Genomic DNA, 17634 nt, shown 5'->3' with positions numbered 1-17634 from the left:
CAATGCACATAACACTTTAATCAAACTATTTAAATATAATGCTATATGTGCCAGAATTTCAATTGCAAATGTACACTTCAATTGCAATCCTTAGTGATTAGTGGCATCAAATTATTTCAAGATCAATTGTTTTTCACCAATGCTGCATAAAAATAATTTAGCATTTGTTCGCAAGATCATAAAAATCTCAGTTGCTGGTCCAAGACGGCTCTGACCAGTTTGACCAATAGGATGAAACCAGGTACACTAGTTTACCATCTGGACCAATTATTATTATTATTATTATTACCACCTGTAGCAGGTTTTAGCTTTTTAAGCACTGATTCAAAGGTGTTATTTAATTATTCCTATGATTTTCTTTGCATTTAAATAATTTTAATCAATTTTATTAAAAGGCAGATAATGGAAAACTCAAATGACGAGGCAGAGGATTCAGACACATCGCTAACAGATTCAAGTCCGAAGAGATTCTCTAAATCTGAACGGAGAGAAGACGAAACCTGCCAATCAGAGAAATCTGCGGTACTCGTTTGTTTTTGCTGTAAAAATAGATTTCACAACTGGGTATTTCTGTGTGTGTGTGTGAGTGTGCAAATGATATTGGATATTTACATGATAGTAGATGCAACCATCCATGTTGAGTTCGTTCATTCTTGATCTTAACAGTAAATCAAATATTAATCTGCTTGATGTGGCATTTGAGCTTCCAGTAAAAACGTTCTTCCTCCTCCAGAGAGCAACCAGTGATCCGCAGCGTGTGTTTAAGGTGGTGTTTTTAGGAAACTCTTCTGTGGGAAAGAGCTCGTTCATCCATCAGTATTGCAGCGGTCACTTCCCCAACAACATGGCCTCAACTGTGGGTGAGAGATTTATGCTAATAATGCTTTCTCTTAGGCCGTGTTTACAGCTGGTATTAAGAAGTGTTTTGGTGGATCGGATCACAAGTGGACGACGACACTAAATACAGGTGTAAACAGGGTCTAAAATGTTTTGAGCTTGTCCACTTTCGACACTTCCAGAGTTGAAAACACATTCGCCGGATTGCTTTCGTAGTGTAAACGCTCGAGTGTGTTCAAACCGCCACAGAAGACAGTCTTCTCTCCGTCTACTGATCTAATGAGTAACATTATGAAGAGATCTAGACAGACGGGATTTAAACTTTATCGACTGGAGACCCAAGTTTAGTTTGAAGATGAAAAATGTACAAAGCACAATGTTCTCTCATCATTCCTGATTTCCAACACACACACTCGTTCGCCTGGTCTTGTGTCTATCAGAGCAGAAACTAAAACTGACCTGTGTGTTTTTCCGTCGGTCATGTTCATATGTAAATTACACAAGCTTATTTATCCTTAGATCAAAAGATCTGAAAAAACCCTTACATTTACTCACCCATAGACCCTCCCCTTGAAGAAATCAGGACAGAAGTGATTGAAAGTGGACAAAAGAGACGGATTTAAACACCAGGTGTAAACGGGAATGTGTCTCCCTCGTCTACTTGTGATCCGATCCACCAAAACACATTTTAATACCAGCTGTGAACAGGGCCCTTTATGTGCTGACAAGTCATGTGGTGTTTGATTGACAGGAGTGGATTTCCAGGTCAGGAGTGTAATGCTTGACTCCACACCAGTCGCTCTGCAGCTGTGGGACACCGCAGGACAGGAGAGGTCAGATGTCCCAAAAACAGCTTTACACAACCAATAGAGTGATTTAAAGAAGCTACAATGCAAAATGAGTCTTCCTAAAATGTTTCTTGTTAGACTGGGCGTCTGGGCTGAACCTCTACCAACTGTTACCATGGGTTATTATTTTCCCCCTCTCGTTAACCGTTGACATTTATTTACATAAATGAAATTGAAATAAAATATTCATACTGAATTATTTAATATTCTGCCATTGAGCTCCAGTGAGTTCCTTTGTGAAAACATACTGTGTTTATGATTAGTACATATACAAATATTTCATATATTAATTCTACCATATAGTATATCTATTATAATTAATATTATATATTATACAGTGATTTTCAACTTGAAATTGTTTATGGAAGCCTTCCACCACATCAGAAAAAAAATCATCATAATTATGAGATAAAAAATTTAAATTATTACATAGTACTAAGTAATTAATATAAGATGAAAAGACAAGTTATGACAAGTCAGTTATGACATTAAAAGAAATGACATACTAAATCAAAATTATGACTTTAAAAGTCCACTTTTTATCCCCTAATTATGTCTTAACATCATAATTTTGACTTTCTCATCATTTTAACTGTCATGATGATGACAAAAAGTCAAAATTATTACTCGGTATTCATAATTCATTCAGTATTCATTTGACTTTTTATGACGTAATTATGACTTTTTTTTATCTCATAATTAAGATTTACCAAAGCATGATTTTTTTTATGTGGCGGAAATAAACCTCCACATATAAAGCATGGAGTGACTGTAAAATGTATTTTTGTATAAAGGTATTTTATGTATTAGAGTGGCATATTTGGGGTTTTGACATTGGGTTTTAGTCACTGGACTACTTTGGGGATAAATTTGATTGGCCATTGAACTGGTTGTGTTTGTGTTGCACAGATACTGCAAAGAACCCTTGAAGAAGCTTTACTTTAAAATGTGTGTATAATAACACCTGCCTGTGGCCTTCATCAGGTTCCACAGCGTCACACAGCAGTATTTCCGCAGGGCGGATGGGATCATCGCTATGTATGATGTCACCCATGAGTCATCATTCACGGCGGTCCGCCATTGGTTGGACCAGGTTCTGGTGAGGCTAGCTAGATTCAAGATTGACTGATTGACTAGCGTATGCTATATATATTCTCATTGAATATCCTTCTTTTCTCAATACTGAGCATCAACAAATAGGTCAAATAAAAAAAAGTGTTTTAAATCTGGGGTAAGATTTGCCTAGGCTGGTTGTATAATACAGTACGGCAGTAGGTGTGCTTGTGCTGCTTTGCATACACGTCAGTGTGTGACTTTGAAGGTTTACTGTGAAATTAGAAAGAGAGTGTATTTAGCATGTGATGTAATCTGGTTATGATGAATGTGGGTGTTACTGTGATTGGTTTATGGGATTAGCAGTGTATCATGCTGTGTGTGTGTGTGTGACTGGCAGGAAAAGCAATCTGAGGGGGCGTGTCTGATGTTGCTAGGCAATAAGACAGACCTGGCGAGCACAGACAGGAGAGAGGTGACTGGAGCACAAGGCCACAGACTTGCGGAGGTGAGGAATGATCCCGCTCATCATTTCCCACTGATCACATGCCTGTGTCAATGTGTGTTTATAAGGAGTTTTGATGTTGTCTGTGTTGACAGGAGTACCAGGCTGAGTTCTATGAATGCAGTGCTAAGAGTGGACACCAGGTGGAAGAGGCCATGAACCACCTAACCAGGTGTGAAACTGGATTAAAGCGCTATTTCAAATTCTGTGATCAAAAGTGATGTATTTTTCGAATACAGTAAATACAATAAAATCACTGTGTATTTATTGCAAAAGCGGCAAAATAACAATTATTTAACTTAATTTAATTCTGTCTGCTTGTCTCAGGTTACTTGCCTCACAGCAGGACAAGCAGTGTGAGTCTGCGCTCCGACTGGACTTCTCTACCGACAGAGGGCGCTGCTGCAAATAACCGTATAATAATAATTATTATTTGCTTTTTTTATAAAATGCTTGATGAAAAGAAACAGGGGGAAAAAACATTATCAACAATTATCGTCATTGTCATAACATAATACTTCAGTCTTTTAATCCAGATTAAGTTTCTTCAGTCTTTCCTTTTTCACGTACTGTGATGACGCGTTACTTACAACGGTCATCAGCATCGTAAATACTGCAGAGGTTTTTTATTTTTCATTAGAAACATGTTTTTAAAAAGTGTGTACATTTATAACACTATACTTAGTATTATATTACCTTTGCATCGCATTACAAGAAACTAGTTGACGCTGCTGTGTGGGCTGTTGGAGCGAGGACTTGACTCATGAATATTAATCACGTCACGTGACTGGACGCTCAGTGAATCTACGAAACAACGTCTACCTCTGAATGTGTTTAATTAAAAAACATTTTAGCAAGATATGAAACTGTAAAATTATATAAAACACTACCGTGAACAGTGATACGATTATTTGAAAATTACTACTCACTCCAGTTGGCATTGTGTTACACAAAACGATGTGTTACACTTTTTTTTTTTTTAGACAGTTCTTAAAACGGTTGCCTGCATATGTATGTATTTTTATAATAATTGTTAGTATTATGTTGTGGGGTATGGGCAATACATGTCATATTAACATTTTGGGGAACACAAAATGAAAGGTTATGTGTACATTAACAGATTTCTATGAACATGTTGTATATATAAAGTACTTATTTTTGGGACTGGAGCAATAAATGTCACTTGTCCTGTATCGCCCTCTCTTGGCGCGTTGTGGTATTACTGCAGTGCGCAGTGTGGCGTGAACTCTCTGCGCACGCGCGAGGCGAGCACTGCAACTGATACGGACAGAAGGACACGGACACCTGGAGTAAAAGCGGACCCTCAAACATAGTTTTAAAATCAAGATCTAAAGCAGGGAGAGTGATTTAAACACGTCCTTCAGGTGAGTGCGTTATTATAAACACGAGTACTGTTATTATTCTTTTGAAATCTTACGTTTGCTAGTCATAAATGGGAAGTATTTGTATTATGGCGTGATTTATGAGTTTATATATATATATATATATATATATATATATATATATATTCTGTAACTGAAATTTTACCTAAGTAGGCTATTGTACTGTTATTCGACATTGTCCTATTAAAGACTTTTGCTTTTCTTTAAAAGGTTTAGAAAATTAAAAAGAATGATTGTTAAACTTAAAGCTGCACTTTATAATTATATTCTTGTATTTTGATACACCTTCAGTTGCAGGTAACAGGATCTGTAATAAATTCCTCAGATTCTTCAGATGGTGAGGAGGTGTGACTGATTTAAAGTGAACCAGGAGTCAGTATGAGACTCAGATGATGCTCCTAATAATCTATGCATATGACCAGACTATCTATTCAGACACATTTGGTTACCATATTATAGTGTGGGTAATTCAAAGAAAATATAGAATTTAAAAACATTTTATTATTATTATATTGTTTTTAGCAATTATGGATCAATTACAAAGGGATCAGCAAAAAAAAAAAAAAATCATAAAAAAACCGTACAAACTGAATACACTTTAATTATTATTATATGGCTGGCCAAAACACATTTTAAAAATATCATATAATACTGCATGTTTAAGCACTAATATAAAAAAAAAATGAAAGTTTAAAAATTATGTAGCAAAACAAATTTATAGAATATTTATAGATTTATAGAAGTTATAGTATATTATATTTAGGTTTAAACATTTAAATATATATATATATATATATATATATATATATATATATTCTAAAACATCTTTATATATATATATATACATCACATAAAGTGAAAAAATTAAAACAGTTTAAAAATAAAAAAAGTTATAAAATAACATAAACTGTAGGTTTAAGCATGGAAGAAAATAATGAAATTTACAAAATGTTAGTTTAAAACAATATTTTTAGCACTTATGGATCAATTACAAAGGGATCACCGAAAACACCTCATTACATAAATAAAATAATAGTTTAAATATTATTGACTATTTATTTGCTGTCAGCATGTCAGAAACAGGGAGGAGTAACAACAATCTGAGGACGAGTGGCGTCTGTTTCCCAGACGGAAGACGTGTTAGTGTTACTCATACTGTATCTGGGTGAGGTTACAGTAGTAAACGTTTCTCCCTCTCTGTGAGTCACTGTAGTGGGAGCGCAGTTTCCTGGACACAGGCCCGGATCCACACCCAGAGTTTCCTCGGAAACATTTATTTACTCCTCCATGGAGAAAGTATTCCCAAACTATCAATAATTTGCTACTTATTCAAGGTCATATGAATACACTAATACAATAAAAATAATTTTTTTTATATATTGCATATTTACTTATAAAAAAAATTATATATTCAGATGCATTAAAATTGATCAAAAGTTACAGTAAAGACATTTATATGATGTTACAAATCCTTTTTATTTCAAATAAATGCTGTTCTTTTGAACTTTCTATTCATCAAAGAATCCTGAAGAAGAAAAAAGGATCATGGTTTCCACAGAAATATTGTGCAACATTGATAATAATCATAAATTCTTGATAATAAATGTAAAAAAATTCAGCAGCGAATCATCATATTAGAAGGATTTCTGAAGGATCAAATAGAAAAAAAATAGAAAAGAGTTATTTGAAATTTTACTAATATATCAATTTTACTGTGTTTGTTATCAAATGAATGCAGCCTTGGAGAGCATTAGAGACTTTCAAAAACATTAAATAGTTTTTACTGTAGTGTATATACATATTTAACTCATTGTGTCATTTTTCTTTTCAGTTTCTTTTTGTAAATTATAGTCAATAATGAAACTCATTAGTTAAGTGTTTTTTGCCTCATTTTTATTAATCAAATGATAATTTCTTATTTCTTTCATATGATTTTGGGATGAAACATGCCCTGAATGTGTTCTTCACCCAATAACCATAATTCACTGAACTCTGCCTCACAAACGTCAGCGCTATCATGTAGTTTTATGTTGTGTGTAAAGGATTTGTTAGTCCTGTCCAGTCGGCCTGTAACAGATAAAGACCGGGGGGGGATGTTAAGCTGAATTCATGGTTTTTCTTGAAAGGGTTAGTAAAATCTCTTACTGTTTCAGGATGGCAGAAGCAGAGGACAAAAACAATAGCTGTGGGACAATATGCCTTAAATACATTCTGTTCATCTTCAATCTTCTTTTTTGGGTGAGTTTATGCTTTTTGAGTTTAGGAGTTATGCTTTGATCATTATTGTTATCAAATATAATACATTATATATTTATAAATATAAATATATATATAAATATATATATATATAAATCATTATTTGATCAAATCAGAAAAATGGCTAACTGGTAAAAAATGGCAACATAAAAATGGTAAATAATAAACTGGTTTATGCTTCTTCTTTTTTCTTAGCAGGCTAAACGTATTTGTAGAGAAAATTCAGAACTGTTTTCCTTTATAAGCACAAACAATTTTAATGCAAATTAAAAAGTAGAAATAAAATACATTAAATCTGAAAATAGGCCAGATTTACTGCACAGACAATTGTAAATGTCCTCCCAGGTGGCAGGTGGCGCTGTGATGGCCGTGGGAATATGGACTCTGATAGATAAAAGCGACTACATCAGCCTTCTGTCCTCCAGCTCCTACATGATCGCTGCCTTCATCCTGATTGGTGCGGGAGCCGTCGTCATGTTCACCGGGATACTGGGATGCTGCGCCACCATCAGGGAACAAAGAGCTCTTCTTTTAGTGGTGAGAGAGAGCATCATGGGTAACGCAACCACTGACAGCACGACACTACGATTCAAAGATTCACTTATGAGTGCAGGATGAGTTACATGTGAAAGTTTCAGATTTATAATTAGTGGTTTGGTGCGTCCCAATCCCAGTCCGAAATTCTCGTCCGAAACTTTGGCACGTTAAAAAATAAATTTGACCTCTCGTTGTGTCAATCACGCTAAAGGCCATTGCACACTGAGTCCGAAATTTTCTTACGTGTTTTTCTGTATTCGTGATTCTGAATTGTCAAAACACCATTCAAACTGCTTGCTACGGATGCGAAAAACGTAGAAAATCGAAACCGATCATTATTTTATTTATGATGGACAAAAGTTTCGTAGACAGTGTGTAAGCGTGATTGACATAACGTGAGGTCGAATTTATTTTTTAACGTGCGAAAATTTTGGATGCGAATTTCGGACTCAGTGTGCAATGGCATTAACACACTGCCTCTGAAACTTTCATGTGTCATAAAAAAACTCGGATCGGGTTCGATTTTCTGCGTTTTTTGCATCAGTAGCAAGTATTTTGAATGGTGTTTTGACAATTCAGAGCCGCCGAATGACGAATACGAAAAAACGCATACGAAATTTTCGGACTCAAGGACCTTTAGGCACTGTTCTATGCCGTTTTGTAGAAGTGTGTTCACACTGAAAATTCCAGATAGAACAAGTAGTATACTTTAAATCTTCGGATGATGCACTTATGATGCACTTAACCCTCTGGTGCTGTTCGGTCATATTTTGACCAAAATATTTGACATTTTCTCGAGGGGAAGCGTTTGGTACTGCGCCCAAACAAAATATTACTGAAAGCTAATTTTTTAAGATATCAACTTTAAATTTGGAACACAGCTGGTTTAGATTTATGGCTTTGTTTTTCTTACAGTTTAATCGTGTTTTGAAAAATATATTTTTCATATAAATTTGACAATAGTAGTTTAATGCTTTTTTCATCATAATAAACTTAACCTTCTATAACTTATTTTAGTTTCACTTTTTTCACTTCAGCAATAATCTGCAAAGTGTCTTCTTTAAAAAAGACCAAAATTAAGGCTCCAAAGCATTCTAGGTTTACGGCAGTTTAAGTTAGATATTTCATTTTCAGATCCATGCTCAAAAACAGGTAATAAATGGATCATAACTCTTCCATAAATATAATTTAGTACCATAAAATAAAAACTAATTATCAAACTAAAATAGAGTATATTCATTTCATTACAAAAAGGGAACCTTCTATTTTAAGGTGACATGAGTTACATGTTACTACAAGTACTTACTTTAGTAATGCCAGTAAATAATGCATAATTACAACTAACCCTAAACCTAACCATAACCGTAATTCTATAGTAAGTACATGTAGTTAATTATCACCCAGTACTTATTTGAGTAAGTACAATGTAACTACGTCACCTTAAAATAAAGTGTAACCAAAAAAAAAAAAACACGGTCATTGACGCGAGCAGCAGCAGAAACAAAGTGTGGAATATTGGACACTTCATAGTGCATGAGTACCGTGGTAAATGCGTCATATGGGACACAACTAAAGGCTGATAATAGTGTTGCTTGTCTTAAGAAACCAGCAAAAGTCATTTTAACATAGAAAGGAAGCAAGTGGCTTGTGGGGCTTCACCCTATAAAAACTTCTGGAAACTTTTAGCTGAATCCTCTCTGTTCAGCCTGTGATAAGATTCAGCACAAAAACCTCCGCCAGACTCTACTTTGAGTGAAATATTTTGAGTAATGTAAACATCGGATTATAGTAGGCAGATTTCGACCGTTCCTGCACACAGAGGCCAGGAATTATTCTTGAAACAAGCAGTCACACTAACGTGTGTACTAACTTTCTAAATTAGTTTGATCATGGTTTTATATGTGTCACTTAGTTGCCTCAAAGCTGTCATCATATCCGATTTAAATAAAGCCGTGTGTGTCTTTAAGAGGTCAGACTTGGAAACTGAGTCACAGCTGAGGAATGACGGGCATCAGAGAGGGTGTGGGGTTTGTAGAGGAATGAGCAAGAGTGAATCCAGAATAGAGGAATGAAATGAGAGTGGTAGGCTGGCGAAGGACAGAAAACAGAGAGGAAACACAGAACAAATACAGGCTGAGAAAAAAATAATAGTGCTTTTGACCTTTATCAGCTACGTAAAATTCCTCAGATGCCATATCTTCACTTTTTCAACAACTGATGGACGAGGTTCTCGAAAGAACAATCATGCACTTATTTAAATTCTGTTATTATTTACTTCCCCTCGAACTGAGTTGTTCAAAAGTAATCTGATTGGATTTCGCCTATCAAATCTTGAAAATGGATTGTAAAAATAAAAAATAAAATAAAAATCCTCATCCCAACAGAAGGGTGGATTTCAGGAACAAAAATGTATTACATACAAACTTTAAAACTGGTCAAAAATACAACATTTGTATCATGTAATATGACACACACATTTTTTTGATTAGTTTAACTTTTCAAGTAATAAATTAGAAGTAGTATTAAGTTAAGTTAAGCCTTTTGATAGCCTACAGTAAAGTAAAAAATAAAATATGGCGCCATAAAATAATCCACAATCAGCTTTGAATATCAAACAAAAATATTATAATTTATTTAAATGGTTTTTGATCACTGTTTTTAAACTTCATTGGGACATTCATAAGAGATGAGTTAGTCAAAAGGTCTTTGCGAGCGAAAACAAAGTTACTCGTGTGTACACTACGGGGATTTCCAGATGGTCTCCTGAAAAGGTGTGTGTCTGGATCAGGGTGATCCAATGCAATTTTGCTTTGAAGAATCAGCGCAAAAGCAAGATGGATTACCTGATCCTGCATAGCAAAACCTGGGATTTCCAAATCCAGATAATTCTGGGCTCTGGTATCCATCCAAATGTTTATTTTTGAAACATTTTGTCCATTTTTGTCCCTGCAGTTCTGTGTCCTGTTGTTGATAATCTTCCTATTGGAGATCACAGCTGGGATTTTGGCCTACGTCTATTATCAGGAGGTAAACTCACATTCAAGATGAGGAATAAATGCTAGATTTCTATTCATTCAATTTGAGTGAATTGCCTCTTATTCTGTTAAACACTTTTATGCTCCGTTTTTCAGCAACATCTTTATGTATGCATGCAAATAACAAGTTGATAAACATGGTTGTAATATTGCCATGAATATCATGGGAATGTAATATGCCATCAAATCCACATTCTCCTCAGATTCACATTAAACCCACATACACATGTCGAGTGTTGTATGTTTGCATGCTCTCCATCCACTTTTCACCTTTTCCATCTTTATAAAACCCTTTGTCTTCTTCCTCCTTTTCCTCTTCTTGCTCCAGTGTTTTCCTCTCTGCTACCAGGTAAACAATTACGTAGACAAAAAAAAAAGTTACTCATTTATAGCTGAAGTTAGTTTGATTTTTACTTTTACTTAAAATTGGAATGACACTCATCCTCATGTCATTCCAAACAAGTATGCTGTTATATTTTCCGTGTCTGTGTTAACATTATTCCGGAAAATAATAACATGAAGTTTGGAATGACATGAGGGTGAGTAAATAATGACAGGATTATAATTTTGGATGATTTTGATTTCTTTAATATATGGGACTTTACTTTGTATCTATGAAAACAGACTTTGCTATATAGAGTACGGTTTATAGATATAGCTTGTGATCTGATGGATTTCTCTGTGATTGCAGCTGAACGCTGAGCTGAGAGCCGATTTGAAAGAGAGGATGGTGGAAAACTACCAGCAGCCTGGACAAGAGCACATCACTAGAGCCATCGACAGACTCCAGCAAGACGTAAGACAGTCATCTATCGGTCTGTCCATTTATCTGTCTATCCGTCCCACTAGACCCCAGTAACCACCCAGAGCACCACAGAGTGCAACAGTCAGATTCCTGAAGTAAAAACTCTTCATTTTATCCATGGCGAAATTGTGATTTTTAACAATAACTTACAAACTAGGGATGCACCGATCATGATTTAGCCTATCATGGCCGATTCCGATTGCCGATTTTGTTTTACAAGCAAATGGGCTGATTCTGATACCAGTTGCTGATTTTTTTTCTTCTTTAAGCAAATGTATTTGTTCATTTGCTCTATTACAGGCCAAACTGGCCTAACACACAAATATATATGTTGCCATTTGAAAGCCACTGCACTTTTATCATGATCCAAACGAAATTGTTTTTTATTTTAATTAGATTGTTTAATTTTAACACTGTTGCACTCTATAGCAGCTGCTTAGCCAGGTCATAACACATTCCCAGAACACATTAGCAACCACAGAGCAACTACCTGGCAACCATCTAAAAACACCTTAGAAAACTTTTAGACTTCCAATCTATTTTAAATTTTGAGACAAGGCTTATCAAGCCCACAATCAAGGTCTGTGGCTATAATAATGCAATGAACTCTTTTAAACAGCTTTGAACTTTATAGTCTTACAATATCATGACAATGAAGGCTTTTGAACACAATTTTTCAGTCTCTGAGCATGTGAGTTTATGCATCATAACATCAGACGCCACAAAGACCATGTGAAAACGATTCACCGGTCACAAGAAGAATTTAACTCTTTTCTTGTTCCCGTGCCCCCTCCCTCTCCATCTGTTTTACGATGCAGCTGAAGTGTTGTGGCAGTAACAGCTCAGCGGACTGGAGGGACGGGGCCTGGATACAGACGCCTGGTGCTAACAGACGCCTGGTGCCCGACAGCTGCTGTAAGACCCCCACAGACCACTGTGGACTCAGAGACCACCCATCCAACATCTACAAAGTAGAGGTACATTGAGATAAATACAAAGTTCTGTCATGAAAATCTTGATGGCGCAGGCTGATTGGCCCTTAACTCAATCTGCTTGCAATCACATCATTCTCTATGGGGCACAGCTGATTGGTTTCTGCTGTATCAGTAGCCAATGAGCTCACTGCTTAACTTTCAAATACTGGTCAGAGTTTGCTGTAGCAGTTGCAGTGCTTTCAGAATTTTTTTTTTGCAGCAATAACCAACAACAGAAGCAATAACAGCAATAAAAACAGCAAAAACCAACAGCAGCAACAAAAAATAACCAACAACAGCAGCAGCAACAATAACCAACAGCAGCAACAATAACCAACAGCACCAGCAATAACCAACAGGAGCAGCAATAACCAACAGCAGCAGCAGCAGCAATAACTAACAGCAATAGCAATAATAACCAAGAGCAGCAGCAATAACCAACAGTAATAGCAATAATAACCACCAGCAGTAGCAGCAATAATAACATTAGCAGCAAAAAATAACAGTAGCAGCAATAACCAACAGCAGCAGCAATCATATCATTAGCAGCAATAACCAACAGCAGCAGCAATCATATCATTAGCAGCAATAACCAACAGCAGCAGCAATAACCAACAGCAGCAGCAATAATAACAGCAGCAGCAATAACCAACAGCAGCAGCAATAACCAACAGCAGCAGCAATAATAACAGTAGCAGCAATAACCAACAGCAGCAGCAATAACCAAAAGCAGCAGCAATAATAACAGTAGCAGCAATAATAACAGCAGCAGCAATAACCAACAGTAGCAGCAATAACCAACAGTAGCAGCAATAATAACAGCAGTAGCAATAACCAACAGCAGCAGCAATAACCAACAGTAGCAGCAATGACCAACATCAGCAGCAATAACCAACAGCAGCAGCAATAATAACCAACAGTAGCAGCAATAATAACCAACAGTAGCAGCAATAACCAACAGCAGCAGCAATAACCAACAGCAGCAATAATAACCAACAGCAGCAGCAATAACCAACAGTAGCAGCAAAGACCAACATCAGCAGCAATAACCAACAGCAGCAATAACCAACAGCAGCAATAATAACCAACAGTAGCAGCAATAACCAACAGCAGCAGCAATAACCTACAGCAGCAATAATAACCAACAGTAGCAGCAATAACCAACAGCAGCAGCAATAACCAACAGCAGCAATAATAACCAACAGCAGCAGCAATAATAACAGTAGCAGCAATAAATAACAGCAGCAGGAATAACCAACATCGGCAGCAATAACCAACACCAGCAATAATAACCAACAGCAACAGCAATAAATAACAGCAGAAATAATAACCAGCAGCAGCAGCAGCAGCGATAACCAACAGCAATAACAATAATAACCAACAGCAGGGGCAATAATAACCAACAGCAATAACAATAATAACCAACAGCAGGGGCAATAATAACCAACAGCAGCAGTAGCAGCAATAATACATTAGCAGCAATAAATAACAGTAGCAGCAATAAACAACAGCAGCAGCAATAATAACAATAGCAGCAGCAATAACCAACAGCAGCCGCAATAACAGCAGCAGCAATAATAACAGCAGCAGCAATAACCAACAGTAGCCGCAATAACAGTAGCAGCAATAATAACAGCAGCAGCAATAACCAACAGTAGCAGCAATAACCAACAGTAGCAGCAATAACCAACAGTAGCAGCAATAATAACAGCAGCAGCAATAACCAACAGTAGCCGCAATAACAGTAGCAGCAATAATAACAGCAGCAGCAATAACCAACAGTAGCCGCAATAACAGTAGCAGCAATAATAACAGCAGCAGCAATAACCAACAGTAGCAGCAATAACCAACAGTAGCAGCAATAACCAACAGTAGCAGCAATAATAACAGTAGCAGCAATAATAACAGTAGCAGCAATAATAACAGTAGCAGCAATAATAACAGCAGCAGAAATAATAACAGTAGCAGCAATAATAACAGCAGCAGCAATAATAACAGCAGCAGAAATAATAACAGTAGCAGCAATAATAACAGCAGCAGCAATAATAACAGTAGCAGCAATAACCAACAGCAGCCGCAATAACAGTAGCAGCAATAATAACAGCAGCAGCAATAACCAACAGTAGCAGCAATAACCAACAGTAGCAGCAATAACCAACAGTAGCAGCAATAATAACAGTAGCAGCAATAATAACAGCAGCAGAAATAATAACAGTAGCAGCAATAATAACAGTAGCAGCAATAATAACAGCAGCAGAAATAATAACAGCAGCAGCAATAACCAACAGCAGCAATAATAACCAACAGCAGCAGCAATAATAACAGTAGCAGCAATAACTAACAGCAGCCGCGAAAAACCAATAGTAGCAGCAATAACCAACATCAGCAGTAATAACCAACAGCAGCAGCAATAACCAACAGTAGCAGCAAAGACCAACATCAGCAGCAATAACCAACAGCAGCAATAACCAACAGCAGCAATAATAACCAACAGTAGCAGCAATAACCAACAGCAGCAGCAATAACCTACAGCAGCAATAATAACCAACAGTAGCAGCAATAACCAACAGCAGCAGCAATAACCAACAGCAGCAATAATAACCAACAGCAGCAGCAATAATAACAGTAGCAGCAATAAATAACAGCAGCAGGAATAACCAACATCGGCAGCAATAACCAACACCAGCAATAATAACCAACAGCAACAGCAATAAATAACAGCAGAAATAATAACCAGCAGCAGCAGCAGCAGCGATAACCAACAGCAATAACAATAATAACCAACAGCAGGGGCAATAATAACCAACAGCAATAACAATAATAACCAACAGCAGGGGCAATAATAACCAACAGCAGCAGTAGCAGCAATAATACATTAGCAGCAATAAATAACAGTAGCAGCAATAAACAACAGCAGCAGCAATAATAACAATAGCAGCAGCAATAACCAACAGCAGCCGCAATAACAGCAGCAGCAATAATAACAGCAGCAGCAATAACCAACAGTAGCCGCAATAACAGTAGCAGCAATAATAACAGCAGCAGCAATAACCAACAGTAGCAGCAATAACCAACAGTAGCAGCAATAACCAACAGTAGCAGCAATAATAACAGCAGCAGCAATAACCAACAGTAGCCGCAATAACAGTAGCAGCAATAATAACAGCAGCAGCAATAACCAACAGTAGCCGCAATAACAGTAGCAGCAATAATAACAGCAGCAGCAATAACCAACAGTAGCAGCAATAACCAACAGTAGCAGCAATAACCAACAGTAGCAGCAATAATAACAGTAGCAGCAATAATAACAGCAGCAGAAATAATAACAGTAGCAGCAATAATAACAGTAGCAGCAATAATAACAGCAGCAGAAATAATAACAGTAGCAGCAATAATAACAGCAGCAGCAATAATAACAGCAGCAGAAATAATAACAGTAGCAGCAATAATAACAGCAGCAGCAATAATAACAGTAGCAGCAATAACCAACAGCAGCCGCAATAACAGTAGCAGCAATAATAACAGCAGCAGCAATAACCAACAGTAGCAGCAATAACCAACAGTAGCAGCAATAACCAACAGTAGCAGCAATAATAACAGTAGCAGCAATAATAACAGCAGCAGAAATAATAACAGTAGCAGCAATAATAACAGTAGCAGCAATAATAACAGCAGCAGAAATAATAACAGCAGCAGCAATAACCAACAGCAGCAATAATAACCAACAGCAGCAGCTATAATAACAGTAGCAGCAATAACTAACAGCAGCCGCGAAAAACCAATAGTAGCAGCAATAACCAACATCAGCAGTAATAACCAACAGCAACAGCAATAACTAACAGCAGAAATAATAACCAGCAGCAGCAGCAATAACCTACAGCAATAACAATAATAACCAACAGCAGGGGCAATAATAACCAACAGCAGGGGCAATAATAACTAACATCAGCAGCAGCAGCAATAATACATTAGCAGAAATAATAACAGTAGCAGCAATAACCAACAGCAGCAGCAATAACAGCAGCAGCAATAACAGCAGCACCAATAACCAACAGCAGCAGCAATAACAGCAGCAGCAATAACAGCAGCACCAATAACCAACAGCAGCAGCAATAACAGCAGCAGCAATAACCAACAGCAGCAGCAATAACAGCAGCAGCAATAACCAACAGCAGCAGCAATAACAGCAGCAGCAATAACAGCAGCAGCAATAACAGCAGCAGCAATAACAGCAGCAGCAATAACAGCAGCACCAATAACCAACAGCAGCAGCAATAACAGCAGCAGCAATAACCAACAGCAGCAGCAATAACAGCAGCAGCAATAACCAACAGCAGCAGCAATAATAAAAGTGGCAGAAATAATAACAGCAGCAGCAATAACCAACAGCAGCAGCAATAACCAACAGCAGCAGTGTAGCAGATCTATTCCTTCAAGACCTAACATATCAACATTGTCACAGCCATTACCACACCAAACACTCCAAGTGTTGTCATGACAGAACTGACTTTACAATTTTATTGCTCTTTAATTGCTTATGTAGTTCTCAATTATGTTTCATTTGAGAATCAACTTTGTCTTTCTGTAATGTTCTCCTTAATAATTTGGATTTGAAAGAATTTGATGAGAAATGTTTGAGTTCAAATTGAGATCTCTGACTTTGCATTGCATACTTTGCTAGATATTTTGTAGCATTATAAATGTTTTACTTCATATTGAGATCAATATGAGACCAAAATTAAATCTCTTGAGATTTTTTCATCTCAGACTTTGGTATGTTTGCAAATCTGACAACATTTTGAGAAACCGGCTGAGATCTCTGCTTTAAACTCTTTTTATTAATGTCTCTCAGGGTGGATGTATATCCAAACTAGAGGAGTTTATTCTTCAACATCTGCTGATTTTGGGCTCAGTGGGTCTTGGGATTGCATTTATTCAGGTGAACAACTCTAATATAAATCTAGCAAATATTTGTACTCATATTTGTAATTTTTTGTCCTTTTTTGACCTTTGCCCTTCTCTCTTTGTTCCAGATTGTAGGGATGATTTTTACCTGCTGCCTGTATCGAAGTTTGAAAGAAGAAATATACTGAGAGAAAGAAACTTTATTCCCACCAACACCAAATAAGCCTTCCTGCTGTCTTCATTGCTGTCTGTTAACTGTGTGGTTTTAATGTGTTGTGTGTCATGAATATGATGGCGGGTCAATATGTCTTGGCTGCAGGACAGTCGTTCTGGAAAGGAAACTTTGCATTGTCTTGTTTTAAGCAAAGATTATTGATGCAATGTTTGTTAAAAGTTTGAATTTTGCGGTACAAATAAATCAGTGGAATAATAACGATTGTTTTGTTTCTGACAACACATATCTTCCATTATTATTA

At 36.6% G+C, this 17634-nt stretch overlaps 2 protein-coding genes across 3 annotated transcripts; both read left to right on the top strand.

Moving 5' to 3' along the window:
* Window positions 1–181: 181 nt before the first annotated feature.
* LOC143720545 (EF-hand calcium-binding domain-containing protein 4B) lies at window positions 182–3709 on the top strand. The gene is made up of 8 exons (XM_077210072.1): window positions 182–241; window positions 396–522; window positions 734–860; window positions 1589–1670; window positions 2670–2784; window positions 3139–3246; window positions 3339–3415; window positions 3571–3709. Exons 2-8 carry the CDS (start codon window positions 403–405, stop codon window positions 3653–3655), a joined length of 714 nt encoding a protein of 237 aa, XP_077066187.1. The 5' UTR covers window positions 182–241; window positions 396–402; the 3' UTR covers window positions 3656–3709.
* A 762-nt stretch (window positions 3710–4471) lies between these two features.
* On the top strand, window positions 4472–17591 carry cd151 (CD151 molecule). Of its 2 annotated transcripts, XM_077210068.1 has the most exons (9): window positions 4501–4628; window positions 6800–6884; window positions 7248–7439; window positions 10392–10466; window positions 10803–10823; window positions 11166–11270; window positions 12098–12256; window positions 17106–17192; window positions 17287–17591. In XM_077210068.1, the coding sequence occupies exons 2-9, from the start codon at window positions 6801–6803 to the stop codon at window positions 17344–17346; spliced, it is 783 nt and encodes a 260-aa protein (XP_077066183.1). In that variant the 5' UTR covers window positions 4501–4628; window position 6800; the 3' UTR covers window positions 17347–17591. The 2 variants fall into 2 exon arrangements, with proteins under 2 accessions (XP_077066184.1, XP_077066183.1); XM_077210069.1 differs by lacking the exon at window positions 10803–10823 and having other exon boundaries at window positions 4472–4628.
* Window positions 17592–17634: the final 43 nt, after the last annotated feature.

Source organism: Siphateles boraxobius, unplaced genomic scaffold (assembly GCF_051911475.1).
Source record: "Siphateles boraxobius isolate OS27281-9 unplaced genomic scaffold, OSU_SipBor_1 65, whole genome shotgun sequence".
NCBI classification, from domain to species: domain Eukaryota; kingdom Metazoa; phylum Chordata; class Actinopteri; order Cypriniformes; family Leuciscidae; genus Siphateles; species Siphateles boraxobius.
The sequence above is the reverse complement of the archived record's forward strand: the minus strand, read 5'-3'. Positions and strand labels throughout refer to the sequence as shown.